This window comes from Arachis duranensis, chromosome 5 (assembly GCF_000817695.3).
Source record: "Arachis duranensis cultivar V14167 chromosome 5, aradu.V14167.gnm2.J7QH, whole genome shotgun sequence".
Lineage (NCBI taxonomy): Eukaryota > Viridiplantae > Streptophyta > Magnoliopsida > Fabales > Fabaceae > Arachis > Arachis duranensis.
Window position 1 is genome coordinate 85136738 of NC_029776.3, and position 24440 is coordinate 85161177.

At 32.6% G+C, this 24440-nt stretch overlaps 2 protein-coding genes across 2 annotated transcripts in view; one reads left to right on the forward strand and one right to left on the reverse strand.

Moving 5' to 3' along the window:
* Positions 1–3086, forward strand: part of LOC107490006 (uncharacterized) — a 5052-nt gene extending 1966 nt beyond the window's left edge. Inside the window, exons 9-17 of the mRNA XM_052261785.1 lie at positions 49–125; positions 222–323; positions 632–682; positions 777–861; positions 948–1016; positions 1103–1170; positions 1251–1299; positions 1485–1941; positions 2558–3086. Of these exons, the coding sequence (XP_052117745.1) occupies positions 49–125; positions 222–323; positions 632–682; positions 777–861; positions 948–1016; positions 1103–1170; positions 1251–1299; positions 1485–1844 (861 nt within the window). The 3' untranslated portion in view covers positions 1845–1941; positions 2558–3086. The remainder of the gene's footprint in view (positions 1–48; positions 126–221; positions 324–631; positions 683–776; positions 862–947; positions 1017–1102; positions 1171–1250; positions 1300–1484; positions 1942–2557) is intronic.
* A 5298-nt stretch (positions 3087–8384) lies between these two features.
* On the reverse strand, positions 8385–12456 carry LOC107490047 (mitogen-activated protein kinase kinase 3). Its single transcript, XM_016110812.3, has 9 exons — positions 12343–12456; positions 11649–11906; positions 11038–11256; positions 10822–10959; positions 10565–10732; positions 9954–10067; positions 9691–9798; positions 9364–9455; positions 8385–9098 (listed from the first exon to the last, which is right to left on the reverse strand). Exons 1-9 carry the CDS (start codon positions 12442–12444, stop codon positions 8738–8740), a joined length of 1560 nt encoding a protein of 519 aa, XP_015966298.3. The 5' UTR covers positions 12445–12456; the 3' UTR covers positions 8385–8737.
* Between the last annotated feature and the right edge of the window lie 11984 nt (positions 12457–24440).

Below are 24440 nucleotides of genomic sequence, written 5' to 3' on the forward strand. Positions count from 1 at the left end.
CTTTTGAGTCACAAGCTAACCTTGTTAACAATGATTCTATTCGGTCAGGCCAAGTCCATGAGCATTACATCTGTTCTTTGTCTTAAGGACCAGGTTTCCATAGCCACTGCAGGGGCAGTGGATAGGTTAGTTGGAATCATTACTCATGAACTGCACATTGGATTTGTTATTTTTTATTTTCTTTGCTGAACTAATTGAATTTACTTTGCAATTGGTTTCAGTGTGTTGAAGTTTTGGGATACCAGAAATTTGAAAAGTTTTGTTACACAGGCATCTCCTCGTCCTCAGTCAACAGAAAAGGTTGGTTTAAAATGTACTGCAAAGTAGAAGTCTTTTTATGTTTCTATACAGTCAGCATGTTATCTTATATGTAATATGAGGCTATCTGCGGGGTTAAATGTTCTCAAAATAATTACTTCACCATTCTTTGGAGTGAAAATGTATATTGGTAGAAATTGTCAGCTATATTGTGCTTTTGATGTCACTAGTATGCCATAGCAATGCTAATTTTTCATTCCTTTTATTATTATTATTATTATTATTATTATTATTATTATTATTATTATTATTATTATTATTATCATCATCATTATTATTATTATTATTATCATTATTATTATTATTATCACTAATCCCAAGATGAAAGTGGTCTTTTTCTTTCAGCATCCTGCATGGATAACTGGTACTTCAGCCATTAACACTTTGTATCCATTAAATTTTCAATATGGTTGAGAAGACAAGTAAAATATAAAAATCTATTGTCCTTTTTTATGCAGCATTTATCTGTATAGCATCCTTCAACTTGACAAGGGGCCTTTCAGATCTTTTCCTGGTTGTCCCATAGAATCATTTTTTGTCAAGGTAGATTAAACAAAACAAGTATTCTCAAAAGTTTTGCATCCTGTTCTCCTAATTTTCTTAACTATTGCTGATCTGTGCAATTCCAGGCTGCCATTAGCCCAGATGCGTCTCAAATAGTCAGCGGTTCTAGTAATGGAAATGCCTATGTCTGGCAGGTAACAATTTCATATTTTTTATGATTTATTTTACCAAGATAGGTTGCAATTGTGATATGACTTTACTGAAAACTTCCAAAAACCAGGTTAACAAGCCCCAAGCGACGCCTGTTATTTTGAAAAGTCATGATGCGGAGGTTACAGCAGTTGACTGGTAAATAGGAACTCTAGTGTGGTTTAGAATTTTAGTTCTCTTCATTTTAATTTGTACTTCTAACAATAGTTACATTATAGGAACCACTCTGAGATTGGTAAATTAGCAACGACATCAGATGATTGCACAGTAAGCAAATTTATTTATTTATTTATTAATTTTAGTTCATTTAATTTGAGACCAAGTTGGGTTCCAAAACTAGATTATCATTTCGAAATTGCAATGTTAATTCCTTTACTGTCTATAACCTATTTCTAGTAGCAATGCTGCCTCTATTGCTTTAGCATTTTAACTTTCCCAATTTCCATTTCTAGGTTCGGATTTGGAACCAAACCAATTATATCTGCGACAAAAAGACTTCATGTTCCATCCGCAGAAGAGTAATGGCAATGCCTTGTACAGAAAGCAAAATTCTACTGAACAATGAAGAAAAGTATCTCAAGTCAATAGACAATGAATCATTAGATCCCCCAATTAAGTTAGCCACTCCAATCACTCCACCTAAAATTCTTGCACCTGAAGGGTGGCACAAGAACAAGCTGCCCTCAGGATTCAATCAAACTTCATCATCTGAAAAGACTCCAGAATCTGCTTTGAAGAGCCCCTCATCTGTTTTGAACCCTCCATCTTCCTTGAAAAGAACTATCCGGGACTACTTTTTGGCATCTTCATGAATCTAATATGCTTGTTAAACTAACTAACTTTTGTTGTCGACTGACAAGTTGCACAGTGGCAAGAGTGGTTTGGAATTCATCAAATCATATTTTTTTGGTAAGCATATTTTTCCTGAGGTTTTCTAAAGCATTGTTTTGTTTTATTTGAACTGGTCTAGTGTTAGTTTTGTCTAAAAAATCTGAGGTAAAGTATCAATATTTTCCTTGAGATTTTCTTAACCTATTTAGATTTTTAAATATTTCAAAAGTGACTCCATGTTGTTCCATTGGTTACTCTGTCAAAAGTCACTGGTGGAGATGGTGACATACACCAAATGTCTGTTGTGGCAAACTTTGATGATGTAACCTTTGAATATTTTCAAAGATAAAACTAAATAAAAGTTAAAGGAACATTAAACGATGAGAATTTTAAATTATTATGTTATGGCCTTTCCCAATCTTCAGCTATTTCTTTTTTCAACTAAATTATGGAAAAACCTTAGGACAAAAACCTTAGGGTTTTATATAATATACATTCTTTCTTGGTATTCTTGATGCAGATAAAGTTGGGGATAACATTGAGTTATTTTTTAAACGTTTGAGAATAAATAGGATGAAATTAATGTTAGAGAAAACATTGATATTTAGCTCAAACATTTAGGACAAAAATGATACTTTATCCTATTTAAAATTATTGTAGACATTTATTAAGTCATTTGTTATCATTTCTGCAGGTTATACGAAATGTAAATTGCTTAAAAGGGTTTGTTAGTTGTATAGGAATTCGTCTGTTGGATGATTCTTAAATCCTAAATTCAGATCAAGAATGGGAGGGGGAAGATTACATGATGGACAAATGTATAGTTCTACTGATTTGCTAAAGACATTGGGTGTGTACGATATCTACTTGATGAGCTTTGACATGTGGCTGTGACAATGTTCTGAGCAACACTTAGGTTAAAGATTGGTGCCCTACTAAACTATATGAACCTAAGCCTAGGTTGCTTGGTAGGTGCATCACAATCCCTGATCCCGGGATTTTGAAACTAGTTTTGATTTATCTTGTTGGCAGTGATCATTTCATGAATAGCAAGATTGGTAGATGAAAACATTACATTGCTAAAATTGATCAAAGTAGCACGTAGTTGATTCTTGATGAGTGAAAAATGGTCCTTTGGAGCTTGTTTGTAGAGTGCAAAAATAATGAAAAGTGTATGTTAATTTGATATCTTGTAATTAATCGTTTCACTTAAAGCGCATGGATTAATGTAGCACTAATGTCACTGAATGCTTGCTTGACGGAGTCAGAAGCTGGTAGAAAAATAGATTTGAATGTGTTACCAAAAATAAGAATTTCACATACAAATAATGATTACATTGTGATATTTAGGATCATGTTTTAATGAAGATAAATTTTGATCGAGCACTTTGTTTTCCTTGAGGAAGTTAGACTGTATTGGTACTGTATTGGTACTCATTTCAACGCTACTGTATTGGTACTCATTTATTCAATCTATTGAGTTAAGATCAAGTCAGTCAAATACTCAAATACTTAACAAGAAAGTTAAGAATAGAAAAGAAATTTTGGTGGAAAGAATACTTTATTTCTTAAGTATTTATTACAAATGATTTACATATGATTCTCACACACAAACTCTAACTTTCACTCTTTTTTATAGCCATCTATCTTCTCAATGGATGGTTAGGATTAAATCTAATCAACGGTCTAGATTAATCATTTAAAACTTTTATTACAAATATCTGTCATACCATAACTTTCTAAATATTTCTATATTATTCCATACTATTCTTCATAGTTCTATATACATCTATATTCTGCTAGAATACTCTATGACTTTTCAGAGTTTTCTAGAACCTTCTAGGGTATTCCGGGACCTTCTAGGACATTCTAGAACGTTCCAGAACCATCTAGAGCATTCTTAAACACTCCAGAAAACTATACAAACACTATTAAATTTAACTTTCTAAATTTACCGTGACATTTTCTCTCACCTAATACGCAGACGTCCTCGTCACGTTCTGTTCATGATAGCGCTCTAGGTGTTTTTTAAATTGCCACAGATCTTCACGAGCTTCCCAACTAGCTTCGATTATCGGGAGTCCTTTCCACTTGATCAAGTATTGGATACTTGGTGGTACTCCTCTTCGTCGCACGATGCGATTAGCTAAGATCTATTCAATTTCTTTATCAAAGGTTCTAATCACCACAGGCGGAGCACGACTCGAGTTACTTCTACTCGATTCATCTTGGTCTTCATGATGCAACCCTTCCTTGATGGTATGCAAAATATCTCCTTCGATCATGGAAATGGCTGCCAACTCAGACTTGCGGCTCAACGCATCTGCTACCAGATTAGTCTTGCCAGGCTTGTATTCAAATTCGAAATTAAACTCAGCTAAGAAATCTTGCTACCTAGCTTGTTTGGCGCTTAACTTCTTCTGAGTTTGGAAGTAGCTTGTAGCTACATTGTCTGTCTTGACGATGAAGTGTGAACCAAGCAAGTAGTGACGCCAAGTTCTCAAACAATGCACTATCGCGGTCATCTCCTTCTCTTGGATGGTGTATCGCCTCTCTGTATCATTCAACTTGCGACTTTCAAAGGCAATCGGATGTCCTTCTTACATCAGAACCCCTCCAATAGCATAGTCAGAAGCATCAGTGTGGATTTCAAATACTTTTGAGTAGTTGGGTAGTGCTAGTACTGATCCTTCTGTGATAGTAGCCTTCAACTTATCAAAGGCCTTTTGATACTCTTTTGGCCATTCCCAAGAGTGATTCTTCTTGAGAAGATCAGTTAATGGTGTAGCCTTTGCGGAGTATCCCTTGATAAACCTCCGATAGTAATTAGCCAACCCAAGAAATGACCTCAATTTAGATACCTTATTTGGCAGCTCCCATTCTTTGATCGCCTTCACCTTTCCTTGATCCATGCAGACAGTTTCATCTTTAATTATGTGTCCCAAAAAGTGGACTTCATCCCTTGCAAAGGAACACTTTTCCTTCTTTACATATAGATTATTCTCTTGTAAGATTTTAAACATGGTTCGTAAGTTTTCTACACGTTCCTCTAAAGTATTGCTATAGACAAAAATATCATCGAAGTAGACCACTACAAACCGATCAAGATAAAGTCGAAAGATCTCGTTCATCAAAGTACAGAAGGTCGCAGGAGCATTGGTCAAGGCAAAAGGCATCAGCAACCACTCATACGATCCATACCTCGTGACACACGTTGTCTTAGACTCATCACCATCAGCAATCCTTACTTGGTGATATCTTGACCTCAAATTCAGTTTTGAGAACCACTTAGCTCTACCAAGTTGATCAAACAAATCGGTTATCAAAGGAATATGATATTTGTTCTTGATGGTTACCTTGTTAAGTGCTCGATAGTCGATACATAATTTCAACGAACCATCATGCTTCTTTTGGAACAAGACTGGTACGCCATAAGGTGCCTTCAATGGACGGATGAACCTAGCATCTAGCAAATCCTTGAGTTGCTTTTTCAACTCCTCAAGTTCTAGCGGTGCCATCCTAAAGGTGTTGAGGCAGCAGGCAAGCGAATTTACTCTTGACTCTAATTCAATCTTGTGGTCCACCTTCCTCCTAGGTGGTAGTTGTTTTGACAACTCGGGAGGCATCACATCCTTATTTTCTTCAAGGACTTCCTTGATTTCTAGAAGAACGTCTTCTCTTTCAAATGTTTACTCCTCTTGTAATAGAGCCAAATATGTAATCTCTCCTTTCTTGAACCCTTTTTTGAGTTGCATAGCAAATAGCATCAGTGATCCTCCAACTTTAGAGACTGTAGGGACCATGTATGGAGACCCTTTCTCCATGACGCATACTATGTCGTAGTATAGCATAGGTATTATATTTGTCTTCCTTTGCAAATCGAACCTGATGACTATTTTGAAATCGTCCATGGGTGCTACTGAGAAATCCACAAGACCCTTCCAAGAACCAAGAGTCATCTCAACCCTTTTTGTTACTCCTTGAAGGGGTTCACCCTTGGTATTCACAGGTTTGAACCAACCAAATTTTTCGATGATCTTTAACCCAACTCAAGTCTCTTTACTTCATCAGGCGTTATGAAGTTGTATGTAACACCAGTGTCGATCATAGCCATGACGGATTTTTTATTGATAAAGGCTTTTACATACATCAAGTTTTTCTTTTTTCTGTGGTGCTTGCCTCTTTGTCCTTCACAGTATTCATGAGTTGGATAGATACAACAGACTCATTTACTTGAGTTTGGGCCTCTCGTTTCTTGGCGATAAATTCTAGAGTCTCTAGTTTGGGACAGTCCTTCATTTGGTGTGGTCCCTTGCACACGAAGCATCCTCCTTTGGGCACAAAAGCCTTCTTCTTGTTCTCGTACTCTTTCTTTGAAGAGTATTTCCCTTCTTTCGGTTGAGAAACTCTTCCCCTTGTCTCCTCCACTTTTAGTAGAACTAGGTTTGGAGGAAGACTTGGGTTTCGAGTCTCCCCTATGATACTCAATGAGTGATTCGGCCACCATGATGGCCTCATAGACATCCTTAACATTCCTTCTTTGTAGTTCTTGCTTTGCCCAAAGTTGGAGTCCATCAATGAAGAAGAACAATGCATCCTCAGATGCTAAGTTGGGGATTTAAAGCGTGAGAGTAGTGAACTCCTTTACATAGTTGCTAATTGTACTCTTGTTCTTCAACTTCCTCAATTTCTTTCTTGTTCATAGACCACATTCTCAGGGAAGAATTGTCTTTTCAACTCTCTTTTAAAATCTTTCCATGTGGCTATGTTGCAAGTATCATTTTCTATATCTACGTATTTTCTCCTCCACCACAAAGTAGCATCATCAGAAAGGTAGAGAGGTACAATGCGTACCTTTATTGCTTTTTCGACCACCCCTTGGCCTTTAAAGTACCTCTCCATTTGCCATAGGAAGTTCTCCACCTCTTGAGCGTCCCTCACGCCCTTGAACTCCTTTGGCTTTGGGAGATCAATCTTTGTTGTCTCCCTTATAATGGTTGGTCGAGATTTTGCCTCCTCGAATCAAACTCGAACTTCCTCAAATAACTTCAAGGAATTCTCAAGTTTCTCTTCGATTTGGAGTATGCTTTCTTTGAAAGCATCTAGTTCTCCTAACACGTGAGTCTCGATGGTCTCCTTGTCATATTCTATCTTTTGGAAGCGCTTATCCATAGAGGATAGAATATTCTCCAACATAGAAACTTTCTCTTCTAAGAAGTTAGAGTCCTTACCTCTAGACTCACTTGAAGAACGGGCCTTCTTGCCTCCCTATTGAGAAGGAATAGCATTTCTTCTCCTTTGAGACTCAACATGCTCTATGGTTACACTAGAAGCCATACCCACAAGCCACTTATGCTCCCTCTCGAACCTTGCTCTGATGCCAAATTGTCACGGCCTTGGACACACTCGAACGCTACCATGCCAACACTCGGACTTACTCAATCTCTTGAGTTAAGACCAAGTCAGCCTAACCCTCAAATACTTAGCAAGAAAGCTAAAAACACAAGAGAAAGGAAGCTTTGGTAGAAAAACACTTTATTACTCAAGTGTTTATTACAAATAATTCACACATGACTCTCACACAGAAACTCTAATTCTCACCCCTATTTATAGCCATCCACCTCCTCAATGGATGGTTAGGATTAAATCTAATCAACGGTCTAGATTAATCATCTAGAACCTTCATTACAAATATTCATCATACCACAACTTTCTAAATACTTCTAGATTATTCCATACTACTCTTCATAGTTCTATATACATCTACACTCTTCTATAATACTATATGACCTTCTAGAGTCTTCTAAAATCTTTTAGGGTATTCCGGGATCTTCTAGGACATTCTAAAATGTTCCGGAACCATTTAGAACATTCTCAAACACTCCAAAAAACTGTACAAACACTGATAAATTTAACTTTCTAAAATTTACCATGACACTATGCTTTAAAAACCAAATTCTGGATCGTGAGTATTTTCATTTTTGTATGGTCTAAGTTATAAATTTAATTGAGATTTAGAAATATGCTAGATATATAGTTATTTATTTATTTTTATCTAATAATTTAAAAATTTTAAATAGATTGTTTTATGATATTAACACGGTAGAGAAGATTCTTGTGTGAAAGAATATGTTAAGCATTTTAAAAATATTACATATACACAAAATATTAAGTATTTTTTTTTTGGGTATTTAATAAAGAATAGAAAAACAAAAAGAAAACAAAGTTGAAAGTTTTCCTAAATTTCAGTAGGAGTAGTCCATTCCTTATAAGGCTCATTATACTTTGCACCTTCTTTGGCTAACAAGTCAGTAACAATATTAGCAGAACGCAATACCGAATTAAGCGAAGCATGTTCGTCTTTAACCAACATATGTTGAATTGTATTTGTATATGTTATAAATGTGTTTAAGTTATTTTAATTATATTTTAACATGTATTTTACACGAGTAGTTGATGTTTAATATACACATAGCAGCATGGTTGAAAACATATAAATATAGGGGTGAATGCAAAAGAAAGAGGTGAAAGGTGAGAAATAAATACTTGGTTGAAAACTCCTTGTTCACTTAGCAATTAGCACTACTCGTTCGACAATGAAAGGATACATTGTCCTCTCTTCCTTTTGTTTTCTTCTTTATTTGTTTCTTTTTCCTCAAGATACCAAAAAATCTCCAGAGTTAAAATACATCTAATCATAAACCAAGTTGGTTGGGTTTTATTAATGGAGAATGCAATTTCTCTCAAATATGATACAACATCCCTTGGACATGATAATTCATCTTAACTATTAACATTTTCTTTCTTCCTTCCTTTCTTTTTTTACAAGTTCATAATATAAACATGATTGAAACCTTGATATTTTTGGAGTATATTATTGGTTAATATACAACTCTTGGTTAACAATGTTGTAGCATCCAATTAGGTTTGTTGCCTCCACTATGAATTGTTCATGAAATGTACCCAGTCTCATGCTAGGAATATCAATTTCAAGATCTTTGAAGTTTGGTAAGCCTTCTACTTGAATGCCATCTCCACAAATGAGAAACTGATTCCCAATTATGAATGATCCTGAGACCCTGATTGCAACTCCATCTTCGCCGTGAGCACGACACTGAAGCTTTTCAACGACATGCACCAACTTCTCCGGAGGCCAATCGCCAAGTAACGTACTTCGAATACTCGATAGGGTTGTGAAGATATTGTTTGAACCAACATGTTGTTTCCCAGAGAACCTGCAAATATTGAAGGATAATATACACTTGAGTTTTTCCAACAATAACACAGATAAGGGAAATTTCAGAAATCATGTTACTCAATACTTGGTAATTCAATATAGTTCCTTTTCAGATATATAGAACTGTTGAATTAGGACCAAATAATCAACCCTATAGCCAAAAGTTTCTCCGAAGCAGATAATTTCTGTTGTAATTTATTTTATTTATCATAGAAAAATGATGGATTTACTTGGAGAATTAAAACATAAAAAATAGCACTCACTTGAAAATTGAGTTTTCATTATATAAGCTCCTTGTGTGTTGCCACAAATCATCAGGTCCATCAAATAGTAAGTAATAATGTAATGTCAACATCTGCAGAAAAAAGTGTAGAGTATAACATTCACCAAAAATAAGCATCAACAGACACTTAAACAAAAGGCATTTTCTTTTAATCTTCACAAAATCAAATGAATACAACAAGAATAACCACCAAGTATTGTTGTAATAGGTGGAATCAGCTATGTGAATCGGACTATCATATAATATCTCATGAAATGAACTCAAACGAATGTTTGACGCAGAGAAATAATGACGACTGGCTACTTACATCTGCCAAATCCTTTAATCTTTGTGTAGGATCAAAAACACTTCGAACAAATGCCGCTAAATCTATCTCCGCATTCTCATACTTTGTAATAAAAGGGTGCAAAAGAAGCTGCAGTAGGACAATGAAAAAGTGAAAAGACTATACTATTTACCAGATGAGAAACAAATGATCACAGAAACTAAATCAAAGGAGATAAATGAATGCATGCTAACATCCAATGGCGACAAACTTCCACCGATGCTAGATCATATAATTTTTCTCACCTGTTCTGCAGTTGGCCTACTTTCTGGATCCTTCTGCAAGCAAGCATCAACAAAAGAGCAGAACTCGGGCGAAAACACTTGTTTTGACGGTGATGGTGATGGATCATCCAGAATCTGCCACAAACAAGCATAATTATTATAAGACAAAATCACATGTGCACAATCACATTACCAGAATTGACATCACTTATCCAATGAGTATAAGATACTGGCTCCATTATTATATCATTTTCTCTCAAGGATCTCAGATTACATAGTTAAAGTTTCACATGGCAACATTGTAAAGGTCGAATTTTCAAATTTTTAACCAACCTACTGTTTTTCCTAATGTTCTTAGGTGAATTTTAAGGAGACTTATTGTTCGCGCGTGCGCGTGTCTACGTGAGTTTATTGTAACAGGAAGAAGTTTTCTGTATCAAACAAGGTTGAACCAACAAAGTAGATATACATTGCTTCTTCTGTGTGATTTATGCTATCAAATACTATCAGATGATGATGTTTTCCAACATGAAACTTTTGCGAAAAACCAAAATTAGTCAGCAAAGATATCCTTCTTCAGACATGGACATCTAATCAAAGGAAAGGAAACATTGATAAGAAATGGCACACACCTGCAGCATAAGATTTACAGGACCCTCATTAGCTGTATATGGGAATTCTCCTGTTCCACACTCGAGGAGAGCAAGACCAAAGCTCCAAATATCGGCTGGATAAGAATAGCTTTCATTTCGGATTCTCTCAGGAGACATGTACGTAACAGTTCCAACAAATGTAGCACACTGCATAGTTACAATCATTGAAGAATGAATATGAACTCCACAGCTTGATAATAATGGTAAACTGATGCTGTAATATTATCTTTACTAACCATTGCCACTGAATTCTCTAAGCCAGCACTGATACCAAAGTCAGTAATTTTCGGCTCCCCCTTGAGGTTTATGAGTAAATTGGCAGGCTTTATGTCTCTGTGAACTAAATATCTGACTCCATGAAGATATCTTAGACCCTTACAAAAAATAAAACAGAGTACACATCTCAGTATTTTATATAACAAAAAGTGTATATAAAATAATGTTCTACTTACATGTAGGAGCTTCTGAAACATGGATGAAAGAATAGGTTCAGGTATCCTTCTATGCTTTCGCAAGATATCTGCAAGCGATCCTCCATCCATATACTCCAGAGCTATGCTTATTTGTCCAGAGTCCGGAGTGTAAAATGCCCCATGAAACTCTACAAGACCCTGATAACAAGGCGCTTCGCATAGTGCCCTTATCTCTGTTAGGAGCTGCTGTCTTTTCTCCTAATTAGCACCAAAAAGTACAGCTGTTATTATCATTATATACTGTTTAATTTGTTTGAGAACGCGAGGGGAGGGTGGTATATCATTAATTATCGCCTAGTTGCTACACTGCTCTTTCTATCCATGAAGAAGCAAACAATAGCAAGAGTCACATAATAAAGTGTCTAGCAACTCCAAAACTTCAAAAACTGCTCAAATCGAACTTATACTACCTAGCATCAACTGAATGCTACATATTGATAGGTAGATCACATATCTAGTTTATATTAATCATAAATAAATTTAACAGGAACACAAAAGAAGCCAAGTTTAGAAGCGGAATCAGACTCAAAGTAAAATTGTAAATGGCAAACTATAGCAAAACACCATGAAGTTTAAGAAAAAGGAAATACCTTCTCAAAGATATTAATCTTCTTCAAAGCTAGAATCCTATGTGTTGGTATATGAATAGCTCTCTGGACAATACTGCTGGCACCACTACCAATTGCTCCGAATATTCGCATCTCGTGGGAGGCACACCTATATGTTTTCTCACTCTGATCAGCAGTCTCGTGAACAGATCGAGATGTGCACTTTTGCAACCCAAGCTCATTGATATTGTACACCCCATATGATCTGCTCAACAAGTTCACGGTCCCACCATCGGATAACTTCACAACCGAATCAATTGAGAACCAGAAAACCAAAGTCATATTAGAGCATATGTGGAAACCAATTCAAAAGCAGCATAATTAAGAACACCTCAAATTATGAGCTGTTTTGAACACACATAAAGCTAGTCCAAACATGTGCAAAAACATTTTGAACAATCTCAATAGTGCCACACTCTTGAGTCTTCAATGCCTAATTTTATCTTTTTTTTGGGTTTTCCATGGTATATATTAACTTGGCATACTAAGGACTAATCCGTCACAGATCTGAGCTTCATTTAAACGTCTGTAACTAGCCAATGAGTTGTTACATATACAAGGCGAGATTCAAATTCGGGACTTCAATGCCTAATTTAAAAGGTCCAAAACACAAACACATACAAATACATAATGACACAAATACATAATTGGAAGATAGAGAGAAAGAGGGGCTTACAGTGTAAGAATCACAAGGGTCCAAGGTTGAGCTTGTTGAGAAGCCCTTCTCAGCATCAAACAAAGGTACAAGCTTTTTCTTCAATTCCTCCAACCCAGTCATTGATATGAGTTTACAGCCTAGGAAGAGCATAATTCTGTGAAAGAAGAAGGAAAGGGGATCGAATTTCACAAATTCTTGTTCAATTTAAGGCTTGTGTGAGTTATGGTGGAAATGGAAAGTGAAAACAAGAAAAGAAAGATTTGAGTCCGTGCGGTTCAAGGTTTTTCCAGCGTGCTTGTGGATTTGGATCTTGCGCGGTTAATTCATATCTCAGGGTAAAGAATTATTTTGTCTTAATTTGGTTCTTACTGACATAAAGTCATAAATGTCTTATTTCAGTTTTTAAAAAAGTTTAGTTAATATGTGATTTTTACACATCTACTCTTAGTTAAAAATTTTAAATGTTTTTTATTTATTAAATATAAAATAAATATATTAAAAATTTAAATTTTTTAGTTTTTAATATTTTTTTAATTTGTAATCTTAACTTATATTCTTAGGACACAAGATAGATAAATTTTTCAAAAAATTGTAAATATTTTATTTTTTGGTTTTTATTATATTTTTTAATCCGTTACAAATCTGAACTCTAATTAAAAATTTATCGTTAACTAATGTGTTACTATATGCACAAAAAAAATTAGAATTATTTTAGTTTTAAAAATATTTTAAATAAATTTAATGTTGTCTCAATGTTAAATTTAATATGAATAATTAGTATATGAAGAGTTAATAATATTTTATCTTACTACATGAATAAAATCGACCAACTAACAATGAACATCATAAAAAAATTTATTTAACTCTAAAACATTGATAATTAATTGCTAAAATAAATTTTACACACTAATGCTCAACTTCGAATCACCATTCATGAAGATGTGAATAGAGATGGATGAGTTCTGAAAAGTGAAGACTGACACTAACAAAACAAAAAGAAAGAAATTTGAACACCCTAAAGTAGCGTTTGTTTTGGAGTATTAGGACTGAGACTAAGAGTTGAGATTTAGTATTGTGTTTGATAGTAACTAAAACTAAAATTTCAATCTTAGGACACAAAATTTTAATCTTTTCAATACTTCCATAAAGTAAGAACTGAAATTTTTTAAGACAATAAATGAAACTTTAATAACATTTTATTTCCCAAATATCCCCATTTAACTTTTTAATATCCAACTCTACCCCTTTCTTTTTTCCCAACTCACAGGACAAAACAAAGCTGGACTGGCAAGACAATCGGCGAGCATTCCTTCTCCGACGGCAGCACAGTAATATTGTTGTTTCTTTCACTTCTCAGTCAAGCTGCCGTCCGCTTCTCAGGTGCGCCACTGTCTTCTTCTCGTTACCGTCACGCCGCCTCCTCCTCTCGTCTCAATCACGTCTCCATTCTACTCATCGAAGTTCTCGTTGTCCTCGTCTCTCAGTCACACCGCATCCCAATCATGTCTTCTTTTAGGTTTCTCAGCCTCCCATAAGCCATGCGTCTCACAAAATCACAATATGGCATCTTAATGTCACTACCACTTAACGAAGTAATGATGATATTGTAATCCATTCTCTTACCGTTAAAGTTTGTTCTTTTTTAATTAATAATCGGCTAATTTACTTTTACTTTAAATTAATTCTTGAGAGTTTATTTGATTTATTTTTGTTATGTAGGTGAAACATTCAACAGATGTGTGCTAAATGATGGAAAACATTCAACGACAGCTACAATTAGAAGGCGAGCGTAACGATGACGACATAACTCGCGTGAAGGTTAGCACAAAGTGAAAGCGACAGTGACGATAGAACTCACAGACCGGAATGAAATCACATCTTCTTAAAATTCAGAGAGGCTGAGATAAGAGAAAGAGAGGAGGAAGAGAGAAAAGAGAGGAAAAAGAAAAAAGAGTGATTGAGTATGATTTTGTTTTATTTTTTTATTAGTAAGAATATTTTAATAATTTTATTTATTTAAATTTTATTTTTATGTTAAATCAAACAATATACTAAAATATAACCCAATCTCATATATTTTATACTAAATACAATATAAAAATTTAATTTAATTTTTATCTCTTAATTTTTGTCTATCTTCTAAATGTTATTTAACTTACCTCAGGGTCAATTGCTGGATTTGAAGCATTATTTGTTATATTTAGTTTAGGAGCATCTTTTGAATTTGGAACATCATTTGTTGTAAGTGGTTAAGGAACATTTTTAGTTGTTGTCACTTCCTGAAATTGACACAATTAATTGTATGTTTTCTTTTTGTTATTCAAGTTACAAAAAGAGATCTCGGAATATAAGTTGTAGAATGATGGGTTTATTTTTTTTTTACTTAAATATCGATAAATTTAATTATCATTTTAGGCACGGAGAACATTGAAATTTCGGACCAATTGGTATAAAAAAACAAAGGAAAAATTAGTTATTGTGTTGATGAATGCATATTGTATATAAAATGTAGAACATACTAATATTTGCTTTCAAAAATCCAAAATATATAGTGAATCGTTTTCAACCACACTAGCTACTAGCCAGGATTCTTAAAAAAAAATATTATTGCTACAACTGTTAGGATTTGGTTGAATTAGTCCCACATTACTTAGGATAGCAAATAGAGTGAGTGGTCTAGACTATAAATATGAGGCTAAGTTCTCCATTTATTTTTGCACCAGTCGAAAACACTTTAAGCTTGTATCTGATTTTTCTTTTCCTCTATACTCTTTGATTAGAGAGTGTTGTAAGGTGTAATTAGATATTTGCTTTGAGAGAGTGTGGGTGTTAGAGAGAAAGAAGTCTATGTGTTGTAACAATTTTCACATAGTGATATTCTCTGGTTGTCATTTGATTACAGCTGTGGTTTTTTCTCCGGTAATTAGAGTTTTTACGTTAAATTCTTGTGTTGTGATTGTGTTTATTTTATTTCTCAGTCAAAGGTGTTTTCTAAAGGGAGAATAGTGTCTTATTCCCAACAACTAACAATATATTAAAAAGTAGTACTATATACGCAAATTTTTTTATGAATCGAATTCAATCAAGTTAAATAATAAAATTTAAAATAATACTAATTATAATTTATTTTTGTTATGTTAGATTAATTTAATTAACAAAAAAAATTAGATATATAATATTATTCTATATTAAATACAGAACTAGAAAACTCACTTTTTTAAGGATGGGGAGTATGCTCGAAGGCCGAAAACTCCTTGAGAAAGACCTGTATTAAAAGATTGGTGCCAGAGATTGCATCTATACGTTCCCAGACCTATGGCTTGACCACCATCACCGTTTTCTTCAAATCTCCTATGCTACAATATTTTCCGTTTTCTTAGTTTTATTATTTTTTGCTGATAATAGTTCTCTATTAAATTAATGAGAAATTTTTTTAGTAAATAACTATTTTTAATCATAAAAAATTCTGATAAAATTAACCATAAAAAAATTAAATTAAAAATATGCTCATAAAAAAAATTTTATTTGATAAAAATATTCAATCATAAAATTTTTATTAATTTTATTTAAAAATTATTTAAAATTTTTAAATTATTCCTATCATCATCAATCTTTTTTACAAAACTATCATCATCAACTTTAAAACCTTCAATCCAATTCTATTATCAAATAATGAAAATCATTCCCACCTTTTTTAAATCCTAAACTCCAGTAACAACTCATTCAAAGTTTTAATGTCAAAATTGCTTAACAAATGACAATATAAAAAATATAGAGTTACAATGTTGACAAAAACAATAAATGAAATATTAAAACAAAATTTTCTTATCAAACCATTTTGTAAGGAACATCTATGAAATTTATTTCATACCTTCAGTTTCATCCAGAGCATATGAAAATCATGGAACCAAGAGGAAGTTAGACTCGTATCTCTCTCTTTTTCTTTCTCTCCTTCTCTCTCTTTCTTTCTCAAATTTTTCTTCATTTTTTCAAAAGGTGAAAAGAAAAACAAACGGATGTATTTTTCAATTCAAAAAATTGTAAAATCTCTAATTGATTCGTTTTTCACATCTTTTTATACGAATTACTCTAAAAAAGAACCTATACTTATTCATTTTAGTTAAATTTTTTTGCGACAGTTAAACAAACATAAAGAACCCTAGATTTGAGGTTATCAAATTTGAAGTTGAAGAACAAAAAAAAAAAAGTAGCGATTTTTAAATTAACCTAATTTGATTTGAAGGTCACAAATTCAAAGAAGATCTTTTTTAGAATTAGAGAAACTCTAATCGAAAATTTGAAGAATCTTAATCGGTGAACGAAGGATGACAACAGTGACAGACTCTTCGTGGAGGTGGCAATTGAGGGTGTCAAGGAAGGAGTAGAGCTTTGTATCTTGAGCTTGCCGAGAGAAGCGGTTGGGGCAATGGTAGTGTGAATGGAGAGGATAGCAAAGTTTGGAAGAGAGTGCAGAAGAGATAGAGAGAGGAGTTAATACTCAATTTGTCACTTAAAATTTGACATTGGACTTAAATTGACTCTTAAAATTAAGATGGACTCAATTTGGCCCCAAAAATTTATAATAGTAACTCACGTTAGTTCCTAAACTGATTTTCGTGGACGACATGTTGATTTTGTACGTTAATTTGCTAAGATTTTGACTCCTCTCGACTAAATTTTATGTGATCGAGACCTACTAGACTTCTTAAAAGCTTGATTGACTTCCTAATATTCTCACAAAGACGACAATAACGAGTTCAGTTTGAAAATTTTGTGGTTCTAAAAGCAACAATCAAGTTTTTAGAGCTCTAATAAGTTTTGATCACATAAAATCTGGACGAGAAATCCAAATTGTAACAAATTAATATACCAAATTAACACACCATTAACAGATATTAGTTCAAGGGGTTAATGTGAGTTATAATTATAAATTTCAAAAATTAATTTTATTCTATTAAAATTTTAAGGGTTAAATTAAAATCTGATTTCAAATTTCAAGAGACAAATTGAGTATTAACTCATGGAGAGAGAGAGTTACATTTGTAATATGTAATCTCACACATGTAATGGTGAATTTATAGTCAATTTTTTTATCTCTAAATTTTTTTCTTTCCATCTTATCACAACAAAAAATCCAACAATGATATAAAAACTTTTTAGTAGTATGTGTTAGGAAATTATTAATTTTTAATTTATTTATGGGTAATATATATTAATTATAATCACAAATTAAATTATTTTATATTAAATGACTTATATAACAGTGATCTTATTTATTGTCATTAATGCTGAATTTAATAAGTTATTATTATTTTTAATTTAAAATTAAATGAGAATAAAACTAGAGATACTATTTTATTTAGATTGTAGAATTTAATCAAGGTTTTGAAAACCGAACTGATCATCAAATTGCTTTAGCTATTGGTTCACTGGTTTATAGGTTCAACTGTAATTGAACTGAAAAAATTGTTTTATAATAAAATAATAAATAAAATATAAATAAACACACTAAAATATAATTATAGTCTAATATAAACTTTAAAATATCATTCAAATTAAAAGTACTACATAAACCAGAATGTTATAATCTCATTTAAATACAAACTCAAAAGTCAAATAACAAAAACAACTAACCGAACATATAATGTCAACATCCAAGTTTGTCATCAATCATCAAAATTTGCCATAACTTGCTGCAGATTTGCTTCATTGATATCATCAACTACTTAGACCAAAAAAATCAAGTGGTGCACCATAACATGTACTACTACCACCACCATCACCACTTTAATCTAAATCAGCATCAATATTATCTATAAATATACAATTAGATTTAATTTTTATTGTATAAATACGACTACTCCTACTCTACCAGCAACAACATATAACTTGTGAGCAAAGAAAAAAAAGAGATGAAAATATCTATTATCTCTGAGGTCCTCCTCGAAACCGTTTATTATTAGTACTAGACTCATCAACCAACCCCCTTTGATCTTACTACTCATCATTATTATCATCATGTAATACATCATGCTCATCATTATTAATTAATTGCCTCCAAATCAAGCTTCTTTCTAATACCTCTGTATATAAATTAATCTTTCACTTATCTAAATTCTTGTGACTTGCGAGACTTGTTTGTGGATATGCCTAATAGAACAACTAGAGGAGATAAGAGGTTATGCAAATCTTCATGTGTTTTCTTTCTTCTTCTTTTTTTTTTCTGTCATGTGAATTTTTTGTTTGTGGAATAAAGTGTGTTAGATATTAAGTTTGTGATTTATCCATAGTTACATTATTATAGCTTCATCAAGATGTACCACTACTCTTGCAATGAAATGAAAAGCCTTATTATGAATGCCAAGAATGAAATGAATTGAGTTATTTAGGGTTTTCTTTGTTTTAACTTAATAAGAGGTTATAAATACCTCCTTAACTATTGTAGTCGCAGTATATAATGATTTAGAGGTTTGAAAATCTCTTTTTTGGTTTCGTGATAAAACCATGGTGTGGACAATTGAGATTGAGGAGTCTCTCTCTTGTTGCATTGGGGAATTGCGTAGAAGGTTGATGAGTCATTTCGATTCAATTCCTAAAACTATGGCGTTGACAAGTTAGGTTGAGGAATCACATTCTTGTTGCGTCAAGAAATTGGGTACAAGTAGAGTGATTCTCTTTATACTCAATTTCAATCTATCCTTTTTATTTCTATTTCAATTTCAATGTATCTTTTTTTATTAAGTTTAAATCCTTATCTTCTTATTTATCTTTTATTTCTTTATCATACAATCTCAAAGAAAATCCTAAAACCTATAAATCTAAGGCCCAATCTAGTAATTAAATAAATAAAATCAGAATATATCAAATTAAATTAAAATATTCTAAAAATGTAAACTAATATCTTCTAAATAACACTTGAACTCTTCATATCACGAACATTTGAAGCACATATCACTAATGCTTCAAGCAATCAGCACCAACAATTAATCAACAACAATTATTCATGCTTCAAGCAATCAACAACAAGATTTAGAACCAACAATTAATCATACTTCAACGATTATTATTATAAATTTATACCTAGGGTTAGTAGAAGACAGGGAAAAATGCAGAGTTGGCGGCGATAGGGTCGGTGGCTGGGGTGGAAGGGTCGAACAGAGCTGGTGCCGACAGGAAGACACTACGCAATGGCAACTGGCGTTGGCGGTGGCTGCAATTTTGACAGCTGAAAGGAAAGTTGGTTGCGCGAATGGAAAGCTGGCTGAAAGGAACTTGCGACGCTGAATGGCTTCCACGGACCTTGCAACGACGGCGGTGGCTGGACAGAGGTTGCACCGGAAGCTCGAGGTGGAGACTGACGTCGGAAGTGGAAACTGAGAGCGAGGTGAGAGTGGAGGGCTGGAGGCTCGAGAGGGGTTTGTGCTGTGGGTGTCTGGGCGAAAGACTCGGGTTCCTTTTTTGGTTCTAAGTCAAAACGCATCGATTTTTTGGCAAAATCTCAAAATTCGACCGGATCACGGTTCGGTTCGATTCGACTGCCCAGTTCTTGGCCGGTTCGGCGGCCCAACTCCAATTTTTGGATTTGACGGTTTTGCCTTCTGTCCAAACCGTGCTTGCTAACATTTTCTGGTTTGATCGAACCGATTTTCATAGCATTGGATTTAATAGGTGTCACACTCAAATATAAATAATATTTTCAAGATTTTGGTCCCTAATATATCAAAGTCGTTTCTGTAATTTTTTCCACAAAAAAAATTACAGTTTAGCTCTACAATAATACAAAAAGTTTTTGTTAGAAAAGATTGAGACAATTTTTCAATCTATATATATATATATATATATTTTTAGTGATTTAATATGGATGATCTAAATTATAAAATCATTTGTTCTAATCGTGTATGGTTAGAATTGTGATTTAATATACACTTTCGCATCGTGATATATATTGTGAGTAAAAGTCACTCTATGGTTTACGACAATTTAGTCGTATGTGGTATGACAAACTTTCTCATCTTTTGCTATCTCATGGATATCAGCAGACCTTATCTGATCATATTCTATTTGTTAAATTCAATGGTACTCAAATTTCTATCCTTCTAGTCTATGTTGATAATATTATTCTCATTGAAAATTCCATTTCTGAACTTACTGCCATTAAGTCTATTTTACACCAACACTTTTGAATTAAAGACTTGGATCCATTAAAATATTTTTTGGGTATTGAGGTTGCTCAATCAGCAAAGGAAATTTACTTTTTTCAGAGAAAATATTGTCTTGATCTTTTGGAGAATTCTGGTTTATTAGGTGTTAATCCTGCCTCTGTTCCAATGGATAGTACCACAAGACTATATCAAGACAAAATACCCCTACTATCTGACCCTTTTGTATATCGCCATTTGGTTTGGCGTCTTATCTATCTCATCACTACTCAACCAGACATCATGTATGCCACTCAATAATTAAGACCATTTATGTCATCTCCTACTGAATCTCATCTTCAAGATGCTAAGTATGTGCTACGATATCTGAAAATTAGTCCCGGCAAAGGACTTTTTTTTAAGAGAATCAGAAATTCAGTTTCTCGACTTCAGTGACTCTGATTGGGCCGGATGTCCTGACACTCGGCAATCTTTAACAGGCTATTATTTCTTCTTAGGCAGTTCATAAACGAACCAAACATTGCCACTTGGTTCAACAAAAAGTTCAAGCTAGAGTTATAAAACTTCTCCTCATTTTCTCTTCTGGGCAGCTAGCTAACATCTTCACCAAGCATTTATCTTCTCAACCCTTCCATCTTAATCTCAATAAGCTTAGTGTTCTTGACAATTTGACATCTTTCATCCTCCAACTTGCGGGAGCGTATTAAACCACTCTTCTACCTTAGTCCACGACAACAATAAAGAAGTCTCGCGGCCCACAAATTCAGCCCAACAAAATACATAAATTTAGTTACAATTTTAGTCTTTATAATATTATCTTATCTTTATGTTATCTTTTTGTCTTATTTTATCTTTACTTTTATCTTTCGTAATCACAATTTTATTACCACCACATCACAACCTCCATCTTCTCCTCCTCCTCTTCTTCCTTTTTTCATTTGAATTTTTCTGATCTTTTTTTTTCTTTTTCCTTCTCCTCATCCTCTGTCATGATTATTGTAACGACCCAACTTCCAATATGTCATGATCGTACTAAAAGTAAGACGTTACTAACCTGTTTTCCTTATTAACTATTTAATATTGAGCCTTTATTAACGATCATGAGGTGCTAAAAGTAAGGGTGTTACAATTATTCTCATCATCGTTATTGTTGTTGTCATCATCATCTGTCTTCTTCTTATATGTATAACAATTCAAATCTCTAGAATGCACTGAAATTTCTTAATGATGACGATACACCAACAAACTCAGTTCAAAATAAGTTCAAACCAAAAGTGCCCCTTATTTAAATCCAGAACGCACCGAAATTACTTAGTAATAATAGGAAGAGGAATAACCTACATTTATTCAAAACAATAGGAAGAGGAAGAACCTACATTTATTCAACTAAATAAGATTGTAATATAATACATACATGTTCATTTAAGTCTAATATGAGAAGCAATGCTCCTAAAAAAAGAAATAAGAGCAACAGAAAAAAATGACAGTATTAAAGAAGACATTTTGTGTTTTTGTAGCAAAATTTTGGTGTCAAAACTTAGAAATTTACGTGTTATTGTTAAGAAATTTCGATATTTTTTATTCTGATAAATTCTACATAATTCAAAAATTTTTTTCTGCTTCTTCCACATTTTTTACTGCTTCTTTTTTTTATTTTTTTTATTTTTTCTTATTTTATTTTTTATAATTCTTCTTGTTTTACTTTCTTAAGAGGAATAAAATAAAAAGATAAAGAAAAAAAACAAAAATTAAAATATAGCAACAACATCACCAATAGAAAAATAAAAATGAGGTGTACAAAAAAATATGAAGAAGAAACACAAACAAACAAAAAAGGCGTAATTTTATGCATGTCATGTGAGTGAGTTTTATTGAATTTGGGTCAACTTAATTAAATTTTGTTGCTAAAAAAAATTGAATGTCCAGCAGGACTATAAAAAAAACTTTTAAAACAAGTGATATTGATATCGATCTTTTTATAACTAGAGAATATAAAAAAGAGTGGTAAATTATTAATGACGAATGAATGAATAAATAAGGTGACGCAATGTTGTTTGGCCTGCTAGTAGGCTTTATTATAATATAATATCATTTAAAAGTAAATTTCCTCCAAATCCTTGTATTTTCAGCTATTATCCTAATAATTAGTTTTGATAGTATCGGAATTTGAATCCTATAATCTATTAACTAATAGTGATAGATTAATTTTTAGTTTATAGAATTAGGAGTTATTATTAAAAATAAAAAATAAAAAAACTATATTACCCTAAAAGTAATTATTATTGCAGCTTATTAATAAAAAATCGCCTACCATTGAAAAGGATCTCAATTTAAGAATGGGATAATAATAGCAAAGAATAATGATGCATGATCGCTATTAATTTGTTAATTGAGCATGTTATCAAGTGAGTTCACAAATCCATCATCATCATATACAATTTTTGTGTAACCATATTTAATTTCTAATGATTGTGATGATCATATGATAATCTTTGCAACTTTATTTTAGGCCTTTCGGCAAGGTCATCAAGTCGAATAGGGTTCTTTATTTTCAATCCAACAAGAGAAGAATGAAAAAAGGGAGAATGAAAAGATAAAACAGGAAACAAATTATTATAAAGTATATAATATATATAAAAAAGATGATTAAACTGTTCCCCAACTACCAGCATAGATTCACATGTCACCTTCATATCTAACTTAAAAAAAAATATCTATATGCCTGTATGTATACATTTATACGCTATAATTGCCCATAAAACAATATATGTTCAAAAAAGTTGAGCCAACATCATGTGGGGAGGAGAAAATGAAATACTACTATATATCTTATCGTTTTTGTTTCACACTTATACATTGAAACGAAAACATGGGTTTTTTCTTCTTGGTTTCATGCATGAAATATTGAAATGAAAACATGTTAGAAGCATATTCTAGCTGTGCCATATAGAACTTGCCAAAATGCCATGCATATATATGTATGACTTTTTATTAATCACCGATTGTAATTATCATTAATCATGTATTGCCCCCGTCCCTTTTTTATCGTTATATTCTTTTCTTAAATTTTTATATGAAAACATGGGTTTTTTCTTCTTGGTTTCACCCATGAAATATTGAAATGAAGACATGTTAGAAGCATATTCTATTTCTAGCTATGTGCCATATAGAACTTGACAATGCTATGCATATATATGTATGACATTTTATTAATCACCCATTGTCATTATCATTAATAATGTATTTGCCCCATCCCTTCTTTATCGTTATGTTTTTTTTCTAAATTTTTTAAAATAAAAAAATAAATTAATTTTTTATAATTTGTTCTACTTTTATCACTAAACATAATACAAAAATATTAAATTATGTGTCTTTATCCTTTTATATATTATTTTCAGTGTCTTGTTTTATGATGTTTTCAGAAACAAACACAACTAATGTGAACAATAAACTATGTATCAGATTCATTAAATATAAATAAACTTAATTAATTTAAATTTAAATTTTAAAATTAAAATTAAGTCCTATTTTTAATTTATTATTTACAGTTATTTAAAAAAAACGTGTTAGCCTGTCCTTTCTCATTTGAAAAATGCATCATGCGTGACCTTTGAGAAAGACCCGGCATGCATGTTCTTTGGTGGAGGAAATTTCTTCATTATATTATGTGGAGTATGATAATAAATAACTCTTGAATCATTTATTTTATGGTAAAAAGGAAAGAAAAGAAAAAGATGGATATTCTTGTTTATATATGGAGTAATAGAAATGACGGACTTGACTCTTCCCCCCATGGATTAATTGATATGCTGACATCGTTAAAGATAGAGATGCTAATTATGATTCTCATCGGAACAAAACTTTTCTACGTCGGCAACTCATCCTTATTCCAAAAGACTCGCATTTAAAAATATTATTTGTATATAAAAATTAATTATTAAATAAATTATTATATAT

Coding starts and splice junctions, on each gene's coding strand:
- LOC107490047 (XM_016110812.3), bottom strand. CDS start 12,444: ATGACTGGGTTGGAGGAATTGAAGAAAAAGCTTGTACCTTTGTTTGAT. Junction 10,960..11,037: donor TGTTTCAGAAGCTCCTACAT/GTAAGTAGAACA, acceptor ATTTTTTGTAAG/GGTCTAAGATATCTTCATGG. Junction 10,068..10,564: donor CTGTAAATCTTATGCTGCAG/GTGTGTGCCATT, acceptor TGTTTGTGGCAG/ATTCTGGATGATCCATCACC.